This window comes from Eublepharis macularius, chromosome 6, assembly GCF_028583425.1.
Source record: "Eublepharis macularius isolate TG4126 chromosome 6, MPM_Emac_v1.0, whole genome shotgun sequence".
Lineage (NCBI taxonomy): Eukaryota > Metazoa > Chordata > Lepidosauria > Squamata > Eublepharidae > Eublepharis > Eublepharis macularius.
Window position 1 is genome coordinate 1,143,529 of NC_072795.1, and position 20,184 is coordinate 1,163,712.

At 50.2% G+C, this 20,184-nt stretch overlaps 1 protein-coding gene across 6 annotated transcripts in view; it reads right to left on the bottom strand.

The window, feature by feature from the left end:
• The window catches only part of OPA1 (OPA1 mitochondrial dynamin like GTPase), an 82,178-nt gene that overhangs the window by 51,857 nt on the left and 10,137 nt on the right, over positions 1-20,184 (bottom strand). For 2 of the 6 annotated variants that reach the window (XM_054982998.1, XM_054982997.1), the window contains exons 1-7: positions 19,548-19,589; positions 17,460-17,775; positions 11,733-11,829; positions 9,730-9,837; positions 8,782-8,835; positions 7,441-7,508; positions 1,793-1,906 (exon numbers count right to left, since the gene is read on the bottom strand). In XM_054982998.1, the coding sequence (XP_054838973.1) occupies positions 1,793-1,906; positions 7,441-7,508; positions 8,782-8,835; positions 9,730-9,837; positions 11,733-11,829; positions 17,460-17,775; positions 19,548-19,579 (789 nt within the window). In that variant the 5' untranslated portion in view covers positions 19,580-19,589. Of the gene's footprint in view, positions 1-1,792; positions 1,907-7,440; positions 7,509-8,781; positions 8,836-9,729; positions 9,838-11,732; positions 11,830-17,459; positions 17,776-19,547; positions 19,590-20,184 lie in introns of those variants that run through there. The other 4 variants (XM_054983000.1, XM_054982999.1, XM_054983001.1 and 1 more) reach the window with 4 other exon arrangements.

Genomic DNA, 20,184 nt, shown 5'->3' on the forward strand with positions numbered 1-20,184 from the left:
GACAAAACCCACCCACCCACGGCTGGAGCAGAACCGCACTCCATACGGGTACTGCATCTCTCAAGGCCGTGCTTCAGGAGGAAATGGAATGTGACCAGCCAGCCAGCCAGCCAGCCAGCCAGCGCCACAAGTGGGCAAAGAGAACAACCACGCTTTGTGCTAGTTTTTCCCATGGGAGGGAGCAGAAAGGAATCCAGCCGGCGGAATCTGCTGGCACAGCCTCGCTTTCTAGATCACCTGCTGGCTTGGACACAGGGAGGTGGGAGAGTTTCCAGTTCAGACAGGCAGGCTGCAGCATGTAAAATTCCAGGTCCAAGACAATTAAAATCAGGGCTGAAATCGCTTTTACCCGGCTAGATACGGGGTCACTGCTCTGCATTAATCTCTCAAAATTAAGAGGGGAAGTTGTCCAACTATAAAAGAAACTAAAGAAGTTGGCACCCCACTACAGAGATCAGAACTGACTGGAGTGGGGGAACAGTCCGAAGTCTTCGCCACCAGCCTCAAATATCAGCGGCCTGGCATTTCTCCCGTCCTAACATTAAATGGCAATGCTATGTTGTAGCATGATGCACACTTCTCCCTCTCGGAAGAAGAGGGTGGCGCTGCAGCTGCGGAGTGAGGGTTAGAATGCTCGAAACTCACGAGTCAGAAACCTGCTGAGTCACCAAACTCCGGGGACGGCCTGGGGACAGCCACGTTTTCATAGCCTCGCCTGCCCCGTAAGATTCTTAAATCTAACAAGCTGTCTGAACTTGCTGCGGGTCATGGGGAATCTGTCACATGTGAAATGGTTGCCACAGTTCAAGACATAAATGAGTGAGGCGACTCCCTTTTCTTTTCTTGACAGGTAGATGTGCTTCAAGATGCAGGGGCACCAGGACCACGTTTGGAAGGCCCCCCCCCCTGCACACATACACCAAAGCCCAACAAGTTGCCAGCCAAAGTAGCTCGTTTTGCACAGCTTCTTCAAGGGCTGAGAAATAATATTCAAGTCAATAATATTCAATATGGTTGAAAGAGTATCGATGCAAACACAGGCATAGTGTCTAATGACTGCCACCTACTGTTCTAGCTTCATTCCTACTCACTGAATGATTGATATTTATGTATTTATTGTATAACCAAAGTTCTGTACGTGGGAAGATCTTATAGCATATTTATCAGGGGCACGTGAGCACTTTACCATTCTTTATTACACTATTATAACATTATATAAAAATATTTATAAATATTGTACTTCACTATATGTTATTGTGTTTAGGTCATGCAAATGGGCAAAGCAGCCAGCTACGCTGAAAGAGCTGCTCCAAGCGCCTGAATACTCGAAGAAGCCCTGCTGGATCAGACGGAGAGGGGGGGGCCATCTAATCCAGCATCCCGTTTTCCGCAGCAGCCAAGCAGACGCCTCCAGGGGCCCAGAAGCAACAGTAGTAGTCCCCACCCCCACCCCTCCACATCCACACACCCTTGGTTATCCCCAGCAGCTGCTGCTGAGAGGCAACCAGCCTCTAAACATCTAAACAGTGAGGATCGGCCAGCTAGATGAAACGTTGCAGAAGCAAAGGAAGGGACAGATCTTGCCCACATGGGATTTCATTGCTGTGATCAAAACAAGAACCCAGAAGCCTCCTTGCCAAGGCCCTGCCGTGAGGAAGCGGGCTCAACTACGCTCTTGGCAGAGGAGGGAGGACTGGGGAATCACCGATCGGCACCAAATCACGGTATTTGATTGGGGGGGTGGGGTGGGGGTGGGATTGCAGCAGCCCGATGCCGTTTTGTAAGCCGTCACCTTTTGCTTCTGCTGGGAGGAGCCTGGGCTGCAGGGGTCAGCAGTGGCTCTGCGCGCTTCTTCTTCATGCCGCTGGATTTGCTGCTGCAAGTGAATGAGTTCGCCAAGCAGGCCCTGCCACACATGGAGGAGGAGGAGGAGGAGGAGGAGAAGGGAAAAAAATGGAGGTGAGGGGAGAAATAAGTATGAAACTCAAGGGTGCAATGTAAAGACGGGCGTGGAAAGGAACAAGGGAGCAGCGCAAGAGATCTCAGCACACGTGCGCTAACGCCTACTGCCATCTGTCGAAAGTTAACGGAAATGGAGTTCCAGAAGATTTCTGGCAAAACAAGAGCGTATGAAGACAAGCGCTGCCCTGCGGCTACAGAGCTGATACCTAATGGAACTTGGAGCTTAGACAAGAGGACAAGGGTTGCCTGGTATGGCTGGGTGTACACAGCTCTGAGTGGGAAGGATTCGCTTCTTGCTTTATGGGTTTCCAGGCAATAACAAAGCTTAAAAAATGATGCAGTAGCCAGAACTGAACTGGTTTGCACGAAAGTCAAGGCTTCTCCTTTCCCATGCTTTTCCCACTGAAGCCCGAAAACGCACATCTGGAGATGCACCATTTCAGCTATGCCTCAGGTCTGAACAAAATACCTGAACAGTTTATCCAGGCACCATGAATGTGTACACTTCTCATCCATCTAAATACTCCTGCACAGCAGCAACACAACTAGAATTTAACTTTCCAATGTGGGCACCAAGAGACACAACAACAACAAAAAACACACAAGAGGCCTGGCCGACCAGTACAGCAGAACTGGTAGTGGCAGAATGGACGGTAGCATTTCAGACTGCAAGGATAAGATCACATTTTTCAGGATTCTCCTAAATTAATAACTCCTCATAGGCTGAAAAGAACAGCATGAGGAGAATAAGCAGAGTGGGGTTTTTTTTGTTTAAATGTGACACCTACAGCCTGAAGCACAACAGCTCAGTTTGCTGCACGTCCAGAACAGGCCAAAGGGAAGGCACTCTAGCTGCACAATGAGGAAAGGAGGCCCTGTAAGCGTTGAGATAAACACAACGCCACTAACAGACCAGATTTTTTTTTAAAAAATGAAGTGACAAATTCAACAGCGCTGGGACCAGAAGCTTTATAAAAGCAAACTAACAAGATTTTACAGCACTAGAAAAAGTCACTTTCAATTTACTGTCCACACAGGCACACTTGGGATAGGAATGCAGTTTCATCGGTGACTACGCCCGATCAAGCCCCTGTCTACCATGAAGGGTGAGAAGCATACGGTTATAAACAATATTCAGTATGCCATTAATGTGTGTGTAAATATCTACAAAAATACTTTTTATTTCAAAAATCGTGACGTAGTATAAAGTATGTACTGTAAACTGAAAAATTGTGACAAGCATAAAATTGTAAACAATGTGCATTTGTACCATTAACAGATATGTAAATACACAGAAATATAAACAGCATAAATATAAAATCCACCAAAAAAGAGTTAACACATGAGAAAGTACAGCCAAACTTCATTTTGCATAGATCTTCAAACCTTTTGTGTTATTCTGTCTCTTCAGTTTTAAAACAGCCACCAGTTCAAAACAAGGGGCCAAAATAGGTCTCTCCCTCGTGCTGTACAAGATGCTGCTGTTAACTTCTTTTGATTTTTTTGTATTTCTACATTTCTACTGTTTACGAGCATGGGTGTTCCTCGAATGCACAGAAAGGAGGATGCAAAGGGGCACCATTACTCAGCGGCACGAGGTGAGCACAGCTGTCCCAGGCCTGTCTGGAGTTCATGTGCAGCCTCGTAATGCAAAGAGATCATAGAAGCACAGCGGCTTCCAGGAAAAGGAGCGTTTCCCGCTGGGGCTGACGGGGACTAGTTGCCCAGGGCCTGAGGAGGCCCTGTGAGGACTTGTCCCTATGAGCCTCTTGCTAATGCTGCTTCTGGGGAAGAGGCTGTTTCCAGCCAGGGCGGCCACTGCTCTCCTCTGGGCTTGGGCGAAGGACTCAGACGTGGCCTGCCCGAGACTTCTCATGCCGTGCTGCTGGAGTGGCTGTGACTTACTGCAAGCCACCTTGGGCCCTGCTTTGTGGGAGAAAGGCCAGGTAGGAACATTTTAAAATAAAGAGTTTAATTTCTTTTAAAAGCACGCAGGAATTTAAGGTAAAGCATAGGCCTCCACCCGGATTAGGAGCACAATCCAAAGAAAACTGAACACTGCAAGTCAACTCTTCCTATACTTTTTTAAAAAATCTCCTAATATTTCTTTTAGAGAAAATCTGAATTTCTACAAACCTTCTAGGAGCAAATTTAAGTGGGACTTTGCATAACTTTTGTGATTGAGGCTGCCACTAAACATTCCTTCTGAGTAAGCACTGCAGGCACAACTAATTCCCAAGCGGACAAGAATGGCGCTCTCGAACCTGCTGGGAATGACGCCTCAGTCACACCGCTGGGCTTCCAGCGGCTTGCTTCTGGTGAGTCATGTGCCAGGCCCAGCTCTCTGAAGCAAACTTTCAGACTGACAACCAGTGAAAGGTTGCTTAACCAGCAGCACGCAGAGAGGCAAGTTTCTAAGCACGCTCACACGTGCTGTGACAGGGACCGCTCAGGTAAGAAGTGCTTGCATGCCCACGGAAGCAAAAAAGAGGAGCGCTGCCACGAGCCATGACTGCATGATAGCGAACACTCTGCGTGGCCTCCCCTGCCACATCCCCTGCCTCAACCTGCCCCTCCTGCCTTTGCTACGTGTGCCCAACACTGTGCCGCCCCTCACCCTTCTCTGTTGTTCAGGGAGGCTCTGAGCTCAGCTGCCTTCGGACGAGGAGGAAAGGCCGGCCGTGGGTGGGGATCCTGCACCACAGCCCAGCCGAGCAATGCTGCGCTGCACCACACCCTCCGTCAGCAGAGAGGCCCTGTCGGCACACCTGAGCCCCGCCAATCGCTGGGGGCCCTGAGCGGAGCCCACACTGGCGCCAGGCCTGTCTGCTGTGAGAGGAAGCAATGTCATATAGGTTGATCTTGCCCACACTGCCCAAGGACTTCTTTCACCCCTACCGTTTACGGTGCTCCAGTGGAAACACGGGGAGCCCGTGGTGCAAGGAATGCCGACATCCAAAACTGGATCAAGAGAGTTCCTTCTTTCATATCAAAAGTTTCACAGGCTGCTCCTTGCTCAAGAGAGCTGCCCACAGTAGCTGAATCAAAAACAAAACACAGCCCTGTTTCCCATGACCCAGATATATATCTGAATAAGGAAATCAGAACTGGAAGCTGGGCTGCAAAGTTGTGCCCAGCTGCTTGGCATACCAACTCTGCGTACAAAAGCCAAAGGGGCAACCAAGTGTGGGCGATACCAAGCAGACTGTGGCACGGGCATACGGGTCTACGCACAGTGTCATACCACAGGAAAGGCTGCCAGGACTGACCTTAGGAAAGTTGCTCACCCTTTAGAGATTTGCTCTAAAAACTTCCACAGCCCAAACAGAAAGCCATATGGGCCATACTGCGTCACGCTGTGCAGTTTGACCAAAACGATCTCCTCCCCAACCCAGCCCCACACAAAAGCAACACAGCTGTGCACGCCTCAACTCCTGAGTGTGTCCATTCTGGGAATCAGCACGTGGTGCTCCCCTGATCCGTGGACAGCAGAACAGAGGCACAGCCTTGATTTGCCGGGGGGGGGGGGCTCTTTTCCTCTTTCTTAACCATCAGGAAATCTTTGGAACATTAAGCCTACTTTGGAACCACCAAGCCTGGATCTCCCTGCCATCAGCTTTCACTATAATTGCATCTGACAAAGAGAGCTGTGGTTCTCAAAAGCTTATGCTACAATAAAGTTGGTTAGTCTCAAAGGTGCTACTGGACTCTTTTACACTATAATGCTGCCAACCTTCCTGGGCTCACTTTTGTTTCAAGCTACCTATGACGTTGAGAGTTCTGAGACCACTGCTGCCAAGTCATTTTTTTTCTAAACAGCAGCCAATCAGGACCCACAATCCAGACTGGGACAGATTAAACCCTTTGTGTCCCCACACCCTTTTCCCGACCTGAAAGAGAGCCAGTTTGGTGTAGTGGTTAAGAACATGGGACTCTAATCTGGAGAGCCGGGTTTGATTCCCCACTCCTCCGCTTGAAGCCAGCTGGGTGACCTCGGGCTAGTCACAGTTCTCTCAAAGCTCTCTCAGCCTCATCCGCCTCATCCACCCTCCCCTATCCTCCTCTATATTTGACCAGTTTCCTTCTGCCCTCCATGCATCTGATGAAGAGAACGTGATTCTCGAAAGCTTATGCTACAATAAAATTGGTTAGTCTTAAAGGTGCTAACTAGACTCTTTTTTATTTTGCTATTACAGACTAACACGGCTAACTCCTCTGGATCTACCATCCACCTCACAGGGTGTTTTGTTGTGGGGATAATAATGGCATACTTTGTAAAGCACTCTGAGTGGGCATTAAGTTGTCCTGAAGGGCGGTATATAAATCGAATGTTGTTGTTGTTGTTGAAATGGCCTAGGGAGCTGCAGCTTGCTCTTCTGGTCAGAGGCATAACCAACATACACGGTGCCCACGCTTGTCCCAATAGGGCAGATAGCAACTCTGCAAGAGTTTCCTAATTCTCCGGTTAGGAAAATGGCGTGGGAGGGTGGAGGGTTAGCTACCCTCTACCCCACAAGGTCCCCAACCAGTTGGAATCCTGTGCAATGGCTCTTTAGGAAGGACTAAAAAGCTTGGGAGGGCCCAGCCCAGAATTCTCAGCATCACATGCAGCTTGACCCCCCCAAAATAAATTTTGACACCCCCCCCCCCAAAATAAATCTCTCTGAAACGGGCCTGGATGACAGCCCTTGCCACACATCTGCTGGGCACCAAGAACAGCGCTGGCTTAATACAGAAACGCTTAAACGGCTGGAACCTGAACCAGCTCTGAGGTCACCTCCCCCCCTCCACACACCCTAAGATCAAGGCAGAACCCCTTGGCCCACACAGCAAGCATGTGCTCAATTCTCTCCCCTTGCTAAAAGTCCTCTCGTCTGGCATGTAACAGTATGGAGTAAGCAGCAGGCAGTCTCTCTAGCTTGCTGGTACATCCCTCACTGGGCTCGAGGTTGGTAGTTTTATTGTCGGGTTTTTAACTCAAGCATGGTGTACGGCAGGAACTGAATGGCAGTTGATGTATCCATAACCAGAACTAGAAATTTAACCCCCTCTCCTCTTGCCTTTCAGGACACTCACAGTCATGGCAGGCCTCTCAGGAAACACTCGATATACAAAACCCTTCCACCTATGAGACTTTGCTGTCTGCCCCAGAAGGGTGCCCCATGAAACCGCCTCGTAAGGAATCAGACCCTCGGTCCACCAAGGTCAGGACAGCCTACTCTAACTGGCCATGGCTCCCCAGGGTCTCAGGCTGAGATCTTTCACATCACATGCCTGATGCTTTTAACTGGAGATGCTGAGGATTGAGCCTGGGACCTTCTGCGTGCAAAGCAGACGCTCTTCCACGGAGCCACAGCCCCTCCCCTTTCACTGAGGCCAACATAATACAACACCCAGCAACACGAGACCGATGTCCCCCCCCACCTGCTCAGTATAAGCTTTTCCTGCATACCTGAGCATTCCCCTTCCAGAACGTACCTTCTTGTACTGCTTGTCATTCTCGCCCCCCTGGTCTGTGGCTCTGAATGCCGTCTCCCTTGAAGAATCTGGGAAACAAAAAGATCCGGAAACACTCAAACAGAACGGGAAACAGGCCCCAAAGCTGAAGCAGCAGTCAGGTGGCAAACTTTTTCAGCAACGCTACAGATATTGTTACAAAATCTGTCCCTGGTGCAATGGAGAGTCTGCCTGAGAGGACCTTTCATTAAAAGCATAAATACAATCAGACCCGATGAAAGGCCTGTGGTCTGAAATCTCACCAACATTCCATACAATACACAGATCGACCAGGCCAGTAGGACCGTCTTGGGGGACCTCCGGAATTGCCTCTGCTTTGCCAGCAGATGACCAAGGTAACTGCTTACACCCCCCACGCTCCCAGTTCATGGAGCTCCCAAGGAGGCTAAGGACATACCCACCGCCAAGATGGGCAGGAGCGTGTGGGGGGAGGACATGCGCATCACAGGGGTTGTGTGAAGGAGCGGGGGGGGACGGGACACCCAACCCATCGTTGTGCAGGGAGCAATCCTCTGTCCAGCAGACCTAAGGGGGAGCCCTTGGAACTGTGCCTGACCGCACCTGCTCAGCCCCACCCTGGGTACCGTTTCTTGTTCACACAAGAACAGGATAGAAGCACAGGAAAGGGCTTTATATTAATTAACCACTCTTCTGGATTTACAGGCTTAAAACAAACAGCCCTTGAATTTGGAGTACAGCCCTTAATTTGGAGTACAAGGCATAATTTAGTATCTTTTTATTCCTCTCCTGCTGATGTCAACCTGCTAAGAATTCTACCCTCTGTGCTGTAAAAACTGCCCCCTTGGTTTCTGGTGCTTAAAAAAAAAAAACCCGTTACTGAAAAAGACAGAAACAAACATTTAACTAAAGGCTTTTAGACTTCTCTCTTTTATTATTCACTTATTTATGATTACAAGTACAGTTTGTTCACACACACACACACACACTCTGTAGGGATGTTAGGGGACATCATCATGCATACAATGTTTGTAGAAGAATATCAGCAAATATTTTTTACACAAACTCCTGATATTCTTAAAATGCAGGTGTATATGTCCAGCACTGATTTTATTCTTGCTCTTGGGAATTCTATTTAAATTGAAAAATAAGAAAGAAAACCCATCTGTCTTAGCAGATTCATATAAACATTGACAGATTCCACAAGATTTGCAAAATCATGAAAATTAAAGAAGCATTCCATCTAATGGACAAAGTCCCTCCTCTCTTATCAGCGTTTTAAAATAGAAATTTTTTTTAAAAGGGGAAAATATTATGGGGCAGTAGAAAGTGCAATTTACACACCTAACAACAGAAGCAGATCAGAAGCTCCTATGACTTCACTAACCAAATTGTAACCTGTGGAAAACCAGCAAAAAAGGGGAAATAAAAATTATAAATAGAAACAAATGGCAAAGGAAATGAGAGACATTTTTAGTCTCATACATCACAACAGCCACATAGACGTGACGGCAAAGCTACCAAAACTGGTAGGCCGACAGAGGACAGACAAGGAGGTGGAGGGGTGGTCGAAAATAATTCACAAAGTAAAAAATCATGTTCCAATTAAAAAAAAAACAACCCCAAAGCACACGGGCAGGCTCCTCTATGTGCAGCTTCCAAGCCCTCCTCCCATTCTAGCCCGAGTGCAACGAGAGCCCCAGGGCTGTTCCTCACATGACGGCACATCCGTAAAGGCGGCTTCAAACAGAACGGGAGGATTACGTGGCAAGGTGGATTTCCAGCTCCTGCAGGGTTCTAGCATCACACTGCTGAAAGCCTTTGATGTCCTGGGCACCAGCAGGGAGATAAAGAGCCGACATGACGGGCTGAGTGGCTTGGTGGCAGAAGGCCAGAGCCCTGGGTGGATGCAGCAGCCCTTCATCAACCCCAAGAGCCTTTTGCCTACAACGGGCCACCTTCTGAGAGATGTAGGCTTCCATCTGCATCACTCCTGCATCTGTTTAGGGTGGGACCAGGTCTCAGTGCGTGACTGTGCAGTGAGCTAGCAGTGGAAAGGGTAGCCAAGAACCAGCAGCAGCAGGCAGCAAACGGACTAAAATGAAGAAAACCAACAGAATCTCCATGTCTATATCCTGGGCTTCTCTGAGCCACACGACTACCTTTAAGCCCAACTGCTGCTCACTTACCTTCCACATAAAGATCAAGAGAGTAGAAAGTTACAGAACCTGCTTTGCAGGTTTCAAATCTTATTCTTTCCTTGTAACTAAACCAGATGAAAAAATCTCTTACCAGGTGCGAAGAAGCCCCTCAGCGAACCGAAGCTCTCTCCGATCTTGTCAAAGTCAGGCAGCAACTTCATAAGGTCCTCGGAAGCAGGAAGGGCTTTGGTGAGTTTGTCTAGGGAAAGGGGGAAATGTCACCAACTTGATTGTGTTTCTTTTTGTTGTTGTTGAGGGAGCAGAAAGTTAAGAATGGGGGGAGAAACCTTGCAAAGTGGTCAGCCAAAGTACTTCGTCTCAAAACTTTTGCTTTTGCAGATTACATTTCAGATATTACTACTGCACTCTCAAATGATAACCCCCCCCCCCCCAAAAACCACACTAAAACATCAGGATTTGAGTCCAGTGGCACCTTCGAGGTGGACAAGATTTTCAGGCTGTTTCTTTTTTTAAGGGAACAAGAACTTAAGAATGGGGAGGGGGGGAACCCTCCAAAGTGGTTAATGTGAGTTCTCCACGGGCTTTTGCAGATCACACTTCAAATATTACTCCTGCACTCTTAAACGATACCCCGCGCAGGTCATTTATTTATACAGCACCAATTCTCTACCATTCCCATGGGGCAAGTTACTGTGATTCTCATTTCACAGAAGGGAAGAGAGGCCAAGTGACCACAGAGGGACGGAGTTCACAGTTCAGCTCAGACCTCCTGGGGGGGGGGGGTTCAAACCCAAACATGATCGTCAGACCAGGCCAGATTTACCATGCCTGAAATTTTCCAATTTTGCTACCCAAACCCTAGATTGGATGCCATTTGCTCTGAACCAATCTATTTGGATTGCAGATGCTTCTCACTTAAAACAGAACTGGGAAACGCTAGTGGTGATGAGGCCGCAGCCCTGGAAACCCAGGGAGGGGTCCACAGTGGGATGACACTGGTTTCTCGGACACTCCATTTGAGAAGGGGAGGCCAGCAAGAGGCTGACTGCAGCCAGTGAAGTCATGCGGGAGGGAGGGGCCTGTGCGAGCCCGGGAACCTGGGTGGCAAGTGCTGCAACTTCACCCAGAAGAAGGTGGCCAAGAACGAACCAGGCGTCTTCCACGAACATCGGCAGGGATGAGGCCGTGCGCAGTGCGAACATGCAGGAACAACCCTGACAATTTATGACTTTACAACTTGCTGAACGTTCTGCGAAGCCTTTCAGCTGAAGGTGTATTCTGTCTTTGCACAGGGCAGTACCAGCATGCACTGGCACACAGAAGCAGCATGATACGGAACCGGAGCCCATCCAAATTCCTGTATCCGCATGCGAGATCTTCTCTAGTTTGAATTTCTGTAGGTAGCTTTTGGCTTGTAACGTAACAAATAGTGCATTGCTTCTGAGCTGGATTTGTAACGTAGGAGAACTGCCACACTCTTCCACCACACAGTGCGTGCACTGGCATTCTTCTTTTGGTTAGTTTGCACTCTGGTTCCTTTTTACATTTTTCAAAATTATTTTATAGTTCCTGATATCATTTGAACTTAGGAAACGTGAGCAAGAATCTTTTTTGATTCAAGGGCTGAACTTTTCAACACATGATCATAATTACCCCCACAGTAGACACACAGATGCCCCCTACGCACATTTAGCCTGGTACAATAGTAAGACAGAGGCCCAAAAATCTGCTTCCCAAAAGTCATTCAAAATCCTTCCTAGAAAAAGGAATGGCAGAAAAAGGAATGGCCATCCATAGACTGAGAGCCAACATGGTGTAGCGGCAAACTAGAGCGTCAACCTAGGATTTGGTAGAGACTTGGTTCGAATCCCTATTCTGCCCTGGGAAGCTGTTGGGTGATCTTGGGCCACTCACACACGTGGCCTAACCCTAACCCACCTCACAGGGTTGTTGCGAGGACAAAATGGAGAAGGGGAGAAAGTTGGAAGCTACTTTGGTTCCACGTGGGGGGAAAAGCGGGGTAAAAATGACGTAAATAAAAAATAAATATCTCCTGCATATAAATAAAGATATCCTGTATCCAAGCTCTGCATCATCTCGGCGTGAGAAGGAAGGTAAAAACCAAGAACCAACCAAAATCAATGTATTCATCAAGTTCCCATACGAAGTCAGGCACAATCCACTTGTACTCGCTGAGATCTGGCAGCATATCCTTCCATTGGTCGTAGGTCTAAGATAGAAGCCACACAAAAAAATCAATAAGATTTACAACTAAGAAGAAAAAAACCCCTGCAAATCCACCAGCTACAAGAGGGCCCTCACCACCTTCCCTGGACTCTGTCATGAAACACTTGCACAATTTCCCAGGCCAAGTCGGATCTCATAGAGATCAACACAGGTTGCAATATTCAGGGGATGTCATGAATTTCCTGTATTTTGAGAACTTAAATGGCTTTTCCCTGTTTGCCTTCTTCACATCATTTGCACCCTGGCATGTTACTGACCTCGGTACGTCCAATACTGGCATGCACCCTGGCATGTTACTGGCCTTGGTACGTCCAATACTGGCATGCACCCTTACACAAGAATTCCCACTCTGGCGAGGGCCAGCAGCCCACACAATCACGCCTTCCACCCACCGATTGTGCCTGGACCTCAGGAGGGGGGCTCCCAAGCAAGACAGATGGCAATTATCACCCCCACCCCACCCCAATCCTCAATATATGACAGCTGCAGGAACACTGTGCAGGTAAATTTCTGGCTGTCACAATTTAAAGCTGCTGACAGCTCTATCCCCACACTGTTAGCTAGTCTATTTAACTGCCATCTGTGCTATGTGCTCTGAACTTTTGTATTTAGAGGAAGATACAAATATTTGCATGGTTGTTGCATCATTGTGGCGGAGGGGAATACCCACCACACCACTCTCAGAAGGGCTTTCACTATGATGAGCACGTCCAGTCCCTTTGGGAGATGCACCTGCTGCAGGGGCTGGGCTGGGTGGGGGTGAGATGCTGAATGTGGCAATGGCCATGAAAAGGGAAAATTCCAGCATCTTTCCTTCATGACTGAGAAGGGAAAAGTCCAGCACCCTTTTCTTGTCTCCCCTTCTATGCTCTACTACTAGGAAAGGAAGGAGATTCTTTCAAGAGGGCAGCAGGCGCCTCTAGCTGCTACTTCGGTTCCCCTGGGACACTGCCATCTGAACAAAGATTCTGAAAGGCTTTTCCCTCTTATGGCATGGTGAGGCAACGGGGGCACAGAAGGCTGCAGAATGACAGAAGCAAACTGAGGGGCGAAGGGGGAAAGATCAGGGAGGGAAGTGGGAAGAGCTCAAGGGCAAGGCGAAGGCTGAAACTTTCCCTTGCCCAAAGCCCCCCCCCCCCAACTTCATCATACTGAGATCATGTTATCAACATCTTATGCTCCCCTTTTCATTCTCTATTTGGGGAAGGGGCTCTTCTGATGGTGGTAACCCACTCCTTCAATCAACAACTTAAAATGCTAAAGCAGCCCAGCCCAATCAGACCAAGGGGGTCCGCCCAATCGAGCATGCAGTTTCTGACAGCAGCCAAATGCCTCTAGGAAGGCCATGTACAGTGCAAGAAGGCAACCACCACTCCCACCACTGGCCCCAGTGACTGGCATTCCAAGGAAAACTTGCTCTCCCCCCTCCAGACCTTAAAAACCTCCAAAGAAGGAGAGCCCAGCACCTCCCGAGGAAGCCTGTTCCACTGAGGGACCGCTCTGACTGTCAGGAAGTTCATCCTAATGTTTAGCTGAAAACTCTTTTGATTTAATTGCAACTCGGTGGTATTGGTCCGACCTTCTGGGGCAGCAGAAAACAACTGAGCCATCCTCTATATGACAGCCCTTCAAGTACAGATGGTTATCATATCACCTCTCAGTCGCCTCCTCTCCAGGCTAAACGTACCCAGCTCCTTCAACCTTTCCTCACAGGACTTGTTCTCCAGACCCCTCACCATCTTCCTTGCCCTCCTCTGGACATGTTCTAGCTTGTCCATATCCTTCTTAAATTGTGGGGCCCAAAACTGAACACAATACTCTAGGTGAGGTCTAACCAGAGCAAAGTAGAGTGAAACCATCACTTTCCATGATCCGGACACTCTGCTTCTGTCGATACAGCCCAAAACCGCATTTGCCTTTTTAGCTACCGTATCACACTGCTGACTCATGTTCAGTGTATAGACTACTAAGACCCCTAGATCCTTTTTGCACATATTACTGCCAAGGCAAGTCTCTCCCAATCCTATAATTATACATTTGATTTTTCCTACCTAAATGCAGAACTTTGGATTTATCTCTGTTGAAATGCATTTTATTTGCTGTAGCCCAGTTTTCCAGCCTGTCAAGATCATCCTGTATCCTTACTCGGTCTTCGACTGTATTTGCCGCCCCTCCCCGTTTAATAACATCTGCAAATTTAATAAGTGTTCCCTCTATTCCTTCAGCCAAATCGTTTATAAAAATGGTTAACAGAACGGGTCCCAGGACCAATCCCTGAGGAACTCCATTTGTCACTCTTCTCCAAGAGGATGAGGAACCATTAACTAGCACTCTTTGGGTGCAATCTGTCAACCAGTTATGGACCCACCTAACACTAGCAGAATTCAAACTACATTTTAATAACTTGTCAACAAGGATATGATGTGGAACATCAAAAGCTTTACTGAAATCGAGATAAACTATGTCCACAGCATTCCCCTGATCCAGACAGGTAGTAAATTTCTCAGTCAGCATCCTGGCTGCACGCAGCATCCTGCACCAACTGAAGTCTCTGAACCCTTTTCAAAGGCCGCCGCACACAGAGCGCATTGCAGTAATCTAATCTAGATGTAACCAGGGCATTCACCACAGTGGCCAGATCTTATCTGCCCAGGAGAGGCTGTATCTGGCTAACCAGTCAAAGCTGGTAAAGAGCACCCCTGGCCCCAGCTACCACCTCCTTATCCAGCAGTAGGCCTGGTTCCAAGCACACTCCCAAACTATGGACCTGCTCCTGCAAGGAGAGTGCAACCCCATCCCGGGTCAGACTTCCTGTTCATGGGTGATTAGCCTGCATCTACTTCAACGCTGCCTCCAGGCATCGGTTCGAGGCTTCTACAGCCTCCCTGGGATCAGCTGGACGTGTGAGGTAGAGCCGAGTATCATCTGCACACTGGTGACAACCCAGCCCAAAGCTCCTGATAACCTCACCCAGTGGCTTCATGCAGATGTTAAAAGCACAGGGGACAAGATGGAACCTTGCAGGCCCCCACAGTCCGAAGGCCAAGGGGCTGAGCGCGAGTCCTCCAGCACCACCTTCTGAAAACTGCCCTCCAGGCAGGACCAGAACCGCCTCAGAACAGCACCTCCCAATGCCGGTCTGGAAAGGCAGTCCAAAAGGATACCATGACCGATGGTACTGAAAGCCGCTGAGAGCGGCAGGAGTCACATTCCGTCTGCCCATCTCTTGGTTCAGGTCATTGACCAAGGCAACCAGGCCTCTTTCAGTCTCATAGCCAGGCCTAAAACTAAACTGGAAAGGACCTAAAGAATTTGCCTCATCCAAGAATGCTTGAAGTTGTCCAGTCACATATGGAAAGGCAGGGTATAAATGTTTTAATTAAAAAAAAAATAGTAAAAATAAAAGCTACCATACTGCATGTATCTTAATTTTTGCCATCTGAGAGGTAGAAAACAAAAAAGTTGAAAGCAGAAAACTAATTTGGTAATAACAAAAAGAAAAAATATTATTTGTGCAGAAGCTCTCACACAGTCACAATAGGAAGGAATACGAGGATATCGGGATATTAATAAACTTTGTAACTCTGCAAGTGTTGAACCCTTTAATAATATATTATCACTAGAAACAAAGCCCGTTGTGGAGAAACAATACAACGAGCTCTAGAAAAGACAGGGCAGGCAGGCCAGGCATTGCCACCTCTGCCACGCCTCGATCTGGTCAGGGGGAGGGCAGAGTAGCCAGGCCTGGTATTGCCCCCTCCCCAGTGCTCTGATTGGGGTGGGGGGGGGAGAGGCAGGGTGGCTGGGCAGGGTATTGCTGCCTCCCCAGCGCCCCGATCAGGGCAGGGGGAGGGCATGGCAGCTGGGCATGGCACTGCCCGCTCCACAGCGCTTTTTGGGGCTGGATCAGGCAACTGCAGGGGGGCGTGCCAGAGGGTGGCACCAGGGAGTGGCACCAGGCATGCTGGTGAGCTCATGTGCCCAGCAGCCACCCATTTCTGCCTTTGAAGCGGACAACCTTACTTCTCAACCTCAAGGTGGTGGCTGGAGATCTCCTGGAGTTACAACTGATCTCCAGCTGACAGAGATCCCTTCCCCTGGAGGAGAGGGCTGCTTTGGAGGGTGGACTCCATGGTCACCCTCTCCAGGATCCCCCCCCCCATTCCCTGGAATTTCACTCCCTGGAGCTGGCAACCCACAAGGTTGCCTCCTGCCACCTTTTGAACCCCAGCTGGGGGTGGGGTGGAGAACGTGGCCTCGGAGGACCCCGGCTGGGCTCTCCTTTGCTGCAGTTCAGTTGGCTGGCCACCCCTGGCACAGGAGGAGTCCCAGCCGGCCCAGCGCCAGGAGGGTTGAAGGTAGAAGGGCCCCCACCTGCCCACCCCCCCCCGAGTGGTCCTCAGGCGGGCCAAGCTCCGCTCCACACGGCTCTGCTCTGCCAGGGGGAGCCAGCACACAGCCAGCGGGTGCACACGAGAGAAGGCGGGGCATAGGGAGTTGATGCTCCCAGCGAGACAGAGGGAGAGCCAGGCAGGGAGGCTGAAGCAGGCGGCAGGCATGGAGGAAGAGGAAGGAGCCCCGAGCCAGCCAGGCCCGGTGTCGGAAGGGTTAAAGGAGAAGCGGCCTCTGCTTGCCCGCCTGCCCGCCCGCGCTGTCCTTTGGCGGGCCAGGCTCCGCGTGTGCTCCACAGGGCTCTGCCCTGGGGGGGGGGGGGGAGCCGGAGTTGCTGCCATGACAACTCCCAGCAGCTGGAGGGTGCACGCGCATGAGAGCAACCTGGCCATGCGGCACATGCCTGCCTTGAGCAGCCAGGAGGCAGTGGAGTGAGCTGGGCACCTGCCTGCCTGCCAGCTCGGACAGTGGCACGGCTTCCCCTCTGCTCGGCTTTGGGGCTCCCTGGGAGCTCTTCTTGGTGCACCTTTGAGCCCCTGCGCTGTAGCTCCCTCTGCGCCAAGCCGTAAGCTCCAGCGCCCAATATTTCTCCCTCCCCAACACCCGTCAGCATCGAATTGGGCTACGGAAGGCGGTGAGCGCAGCTGGGAGCAACTCCCCCCTATCCCCGCTAGGGGTGCACTAATGCGCCTGCGCTCTGCAAAACAGAGTGAGTAGTCAGAAACCCGCTTACAGAATTATGTAGTAAGATTAAACGCATTACAACACATTAACTGTTGCCCAAATTCTTTGTATCTAAACATAGCCACAGTATAGATGGAAATCATCATTGTATATTATAGATTCTTAGATATGATTTTTCATACTATACGTTTTTACTAAAATGTTGTCTGCATTTCACTCACCTCAAGGTCACAGGGTTTTTTCCAGCGCTTCCCAAAATTTCCTACTTTTTTTCCATTGGAAAAAAAGTCATTTTGGATGAGTGAAATAGTGAAATGCTTTTTAAGACAAGGTTTTTCTCACTCAAAGGAGAAAACATTTCATTAGATTATCCCCCCCTCCCCCGCAAATCACCCATTTTTTTCACCAGAAAACCTGAAATAAGTCCTAAGGAAAATAGTTTGCTTTTCTCTCCAGGGAAGGATTTTCCCATTATCTCCCCCCCCCACACACCTTCATCTCTAGGCACAAAGCAGTTGGTATTGCAAGGCCAAGTACCTTTTTGGCTGTGTAGCCACCGCCTACAGCAGATCCCAGGACAATGTAGCGAAGTTTTAGGAGCCTTGATGCCACTCTAGCTAGCCAAAAGTTCCTGTGAGGTTGGGAGCCGTACTTTACATGAAGTTTGAACTTGTGCAAGGGATAACGATTCAAAGTGGAGAACTGCTGAACTGATGTCCGTAACGAAAGCCTTTGAAACTTAGAAATTGGATAGCGGGAATGATGAATACTTTGGGAAACAAAACACATTTTCTGCAACACAGCCTTCCTTCTTGTTCCATGGGTGCCATTTAATGCATTTTGGCAAACAACACTGAAATAGAAAACAGACATGCTCTGCTAAGTATTATTTTGGCTTTACTGTGGATCCCCCCATCCTTTGCAAGGCCTTAAACAATAATGGTGCCTGCCACAGGAGTAATAATAATAATAATAATAAAAACATTCGATTTATATACTGCCCTTCAAGGCAACTTAACACCCACTCAGAGCGTTTTACAATGTATGTTATTATCCTCATTACAATCACCCTGTGAGGTGGGTGGGGCTGAGAGAGCTCCTAGAAGCTGTGACTGACCCAAGGTCACCCAGCTGGCTTCAAGCAGAAGAGTGGGGAATCTCACCCGGTTCTCCAGATTAGAATCCTACTGTTCTTAATCACTACACCGAACTGGCCATCAGCATCTTGCTATGAACACTCATAAATATTCACTCAATAATCAGTTGCTGAACACTGAGAACAGGGCAGATGAACAGGCCAAGCCCCATGACTCACTGTTTCAGCAAAGAAGGGTCCAATTCACAGGGTCAGAGATTATGGCATTGGTGCTGAAGCCATTGTGAGTGGCATGGGTAATGATGGGTCACTCTGTTCACAAATCTTCACTGCACAGAGTTTGGGGTGAGCAGCCGTTTGCATTTGGAGTAAAGGAAGAAGGTGAATGGCAGGTATGGTGCTCCATAATCCAAACAGAAATAAGGCAAAGCATTGTTTGGGAAACCAGCCCAGATAGCCAGGAATGGGGCATGCCATAGTTTCAGTGTGACTTCTCCTACCCTTTCTCTTACGAAGGGCAGCTGCCATGTGAAAGGTCCCAGACATTAGGAAAGACAGTACACAAGGAAGTGAACACTCAGATGCTCCTTTGCCATTTGGTACATATCTTGAAAGCAAAGGTGTGGAGAGTCACATGATACACAGCTTCTGATCACGTGAGACTGGAAACAGTGAAAACTGGAGGGCCTCAAGGGCCAGGGCAGCTGTTATTTCCATTCATTCGCTATTGAAGGTAAGAATTCATTACAGGCTTAACTCAACCAGAATATCAGAGGTAGTGTCTGCAACAGCACTGACTGAATGGCAACAACAGGAACACAGCTTAATCCTTTTAAGTTACCTACAGGGGAAAACCATTGGCTAAAACAAGGGGGAAATGTGCTCAAGTCATCAGGGCCTTGCTTGGCGAGCCTTTCAGCTGTATCACCGCAGCGATGCAAGCCAGCAAGGGGGTCGAAGGGAAGGAGCGCTGCAGGGACTGTGGGAGGCCTGTCTTCAAACCCCGTCATGAACTGCACCAAGTCACACCTAAGTGAACATCCCCGCATCTGCAAACTGTGTCAGACTCGCATCCTGATAGTTGGGAATGCGAGAGATCCGCTTCTGCGCGTCCTTCTTTTTAGGAACCCAACCCGTCTCGTGGCGAGCATCTCCTACGGAGGGATGCTGAAGGGCCGCGACGGGAGGGAAGGCGGCCGGGGCCGCCACGGGCTGGCCCCACAAATCACTCGGAGGCGCTTCAGGCGTCTCTTCCCCTCACCGGCGGAGACGCCGGGACTGAGCCAGGCCTTTCTGCAGGCAAAGCCGCCCCCCCCCCCCGCCAGCGCCTTCCCCCCCGGGCCAGGCCAGCCGCGCCCCGCGACCAGGGCCCTCGGAGGCCGCCCAAGCGGGGCTCAGCCTGCGCCCCCAGACTCCCCCCGACGGGGAGGCTCTCGGCGCCCTCCTTCCCTCCCTGCCGGGGGCGGCCCGGGCCCCAGCCAGAGAGGAAGGGCGGCCCCTCCGCCTCCCGCCCGCCCCTCCGCACTGACCAGGAGGCCGCCGCCGCCCGCGCCCGCCACATCGCGGCCCGAGCCCGGCCCGCCTCAGCCGCCGCCGCCTCAGCCGCGCTCCGGACGGGCGGGTCCGCCTGCTAAAGCCCTCCGGGCGCCTCCTCGCCTCGCGGCGCCAACGTTCCGGGCGGGAGACGCGGGCGGCGGACCCTTTTGATCGGCGCACCGCCTCAGGACCGCCGGAGGAGGAGGAAGCGGAAGTGGCCGCGCGGCCGGAGGCGAGGGAAACGCCCCGCCGCGCGCGTTGCCAACTCCGGGGCAGGACGTTCCGGGGGATTGGGGGGGTGGAGCCTGGCTCTTGGGCTTTATTTCTTCGCTTCACTTATGCCCCGTCTTTGCGCCACTTATGCCCAGTGGGGCTCCAAAGCGGCAGACACCCTTCTCCTCCCGGTGATCCTCACAACAACCCCGTGAGGTAGGTGAGGCTGAGAGGGTGTGGCTGGCCTAGGGCCACCAGCCAGCCTCTATGGCAGGGCCGAGGCCATGCTTTAGACCCACCCTCCCAAGCAGCCATTCCCCCCACCCCCGGGCGAGTGATCTCTCCAGTTTGGAGGTCAGTCGCAGTTTCAGGAGATTTTAAAAAATGTCTTTCATTTGTACCTTTCTCCCCAGTGGG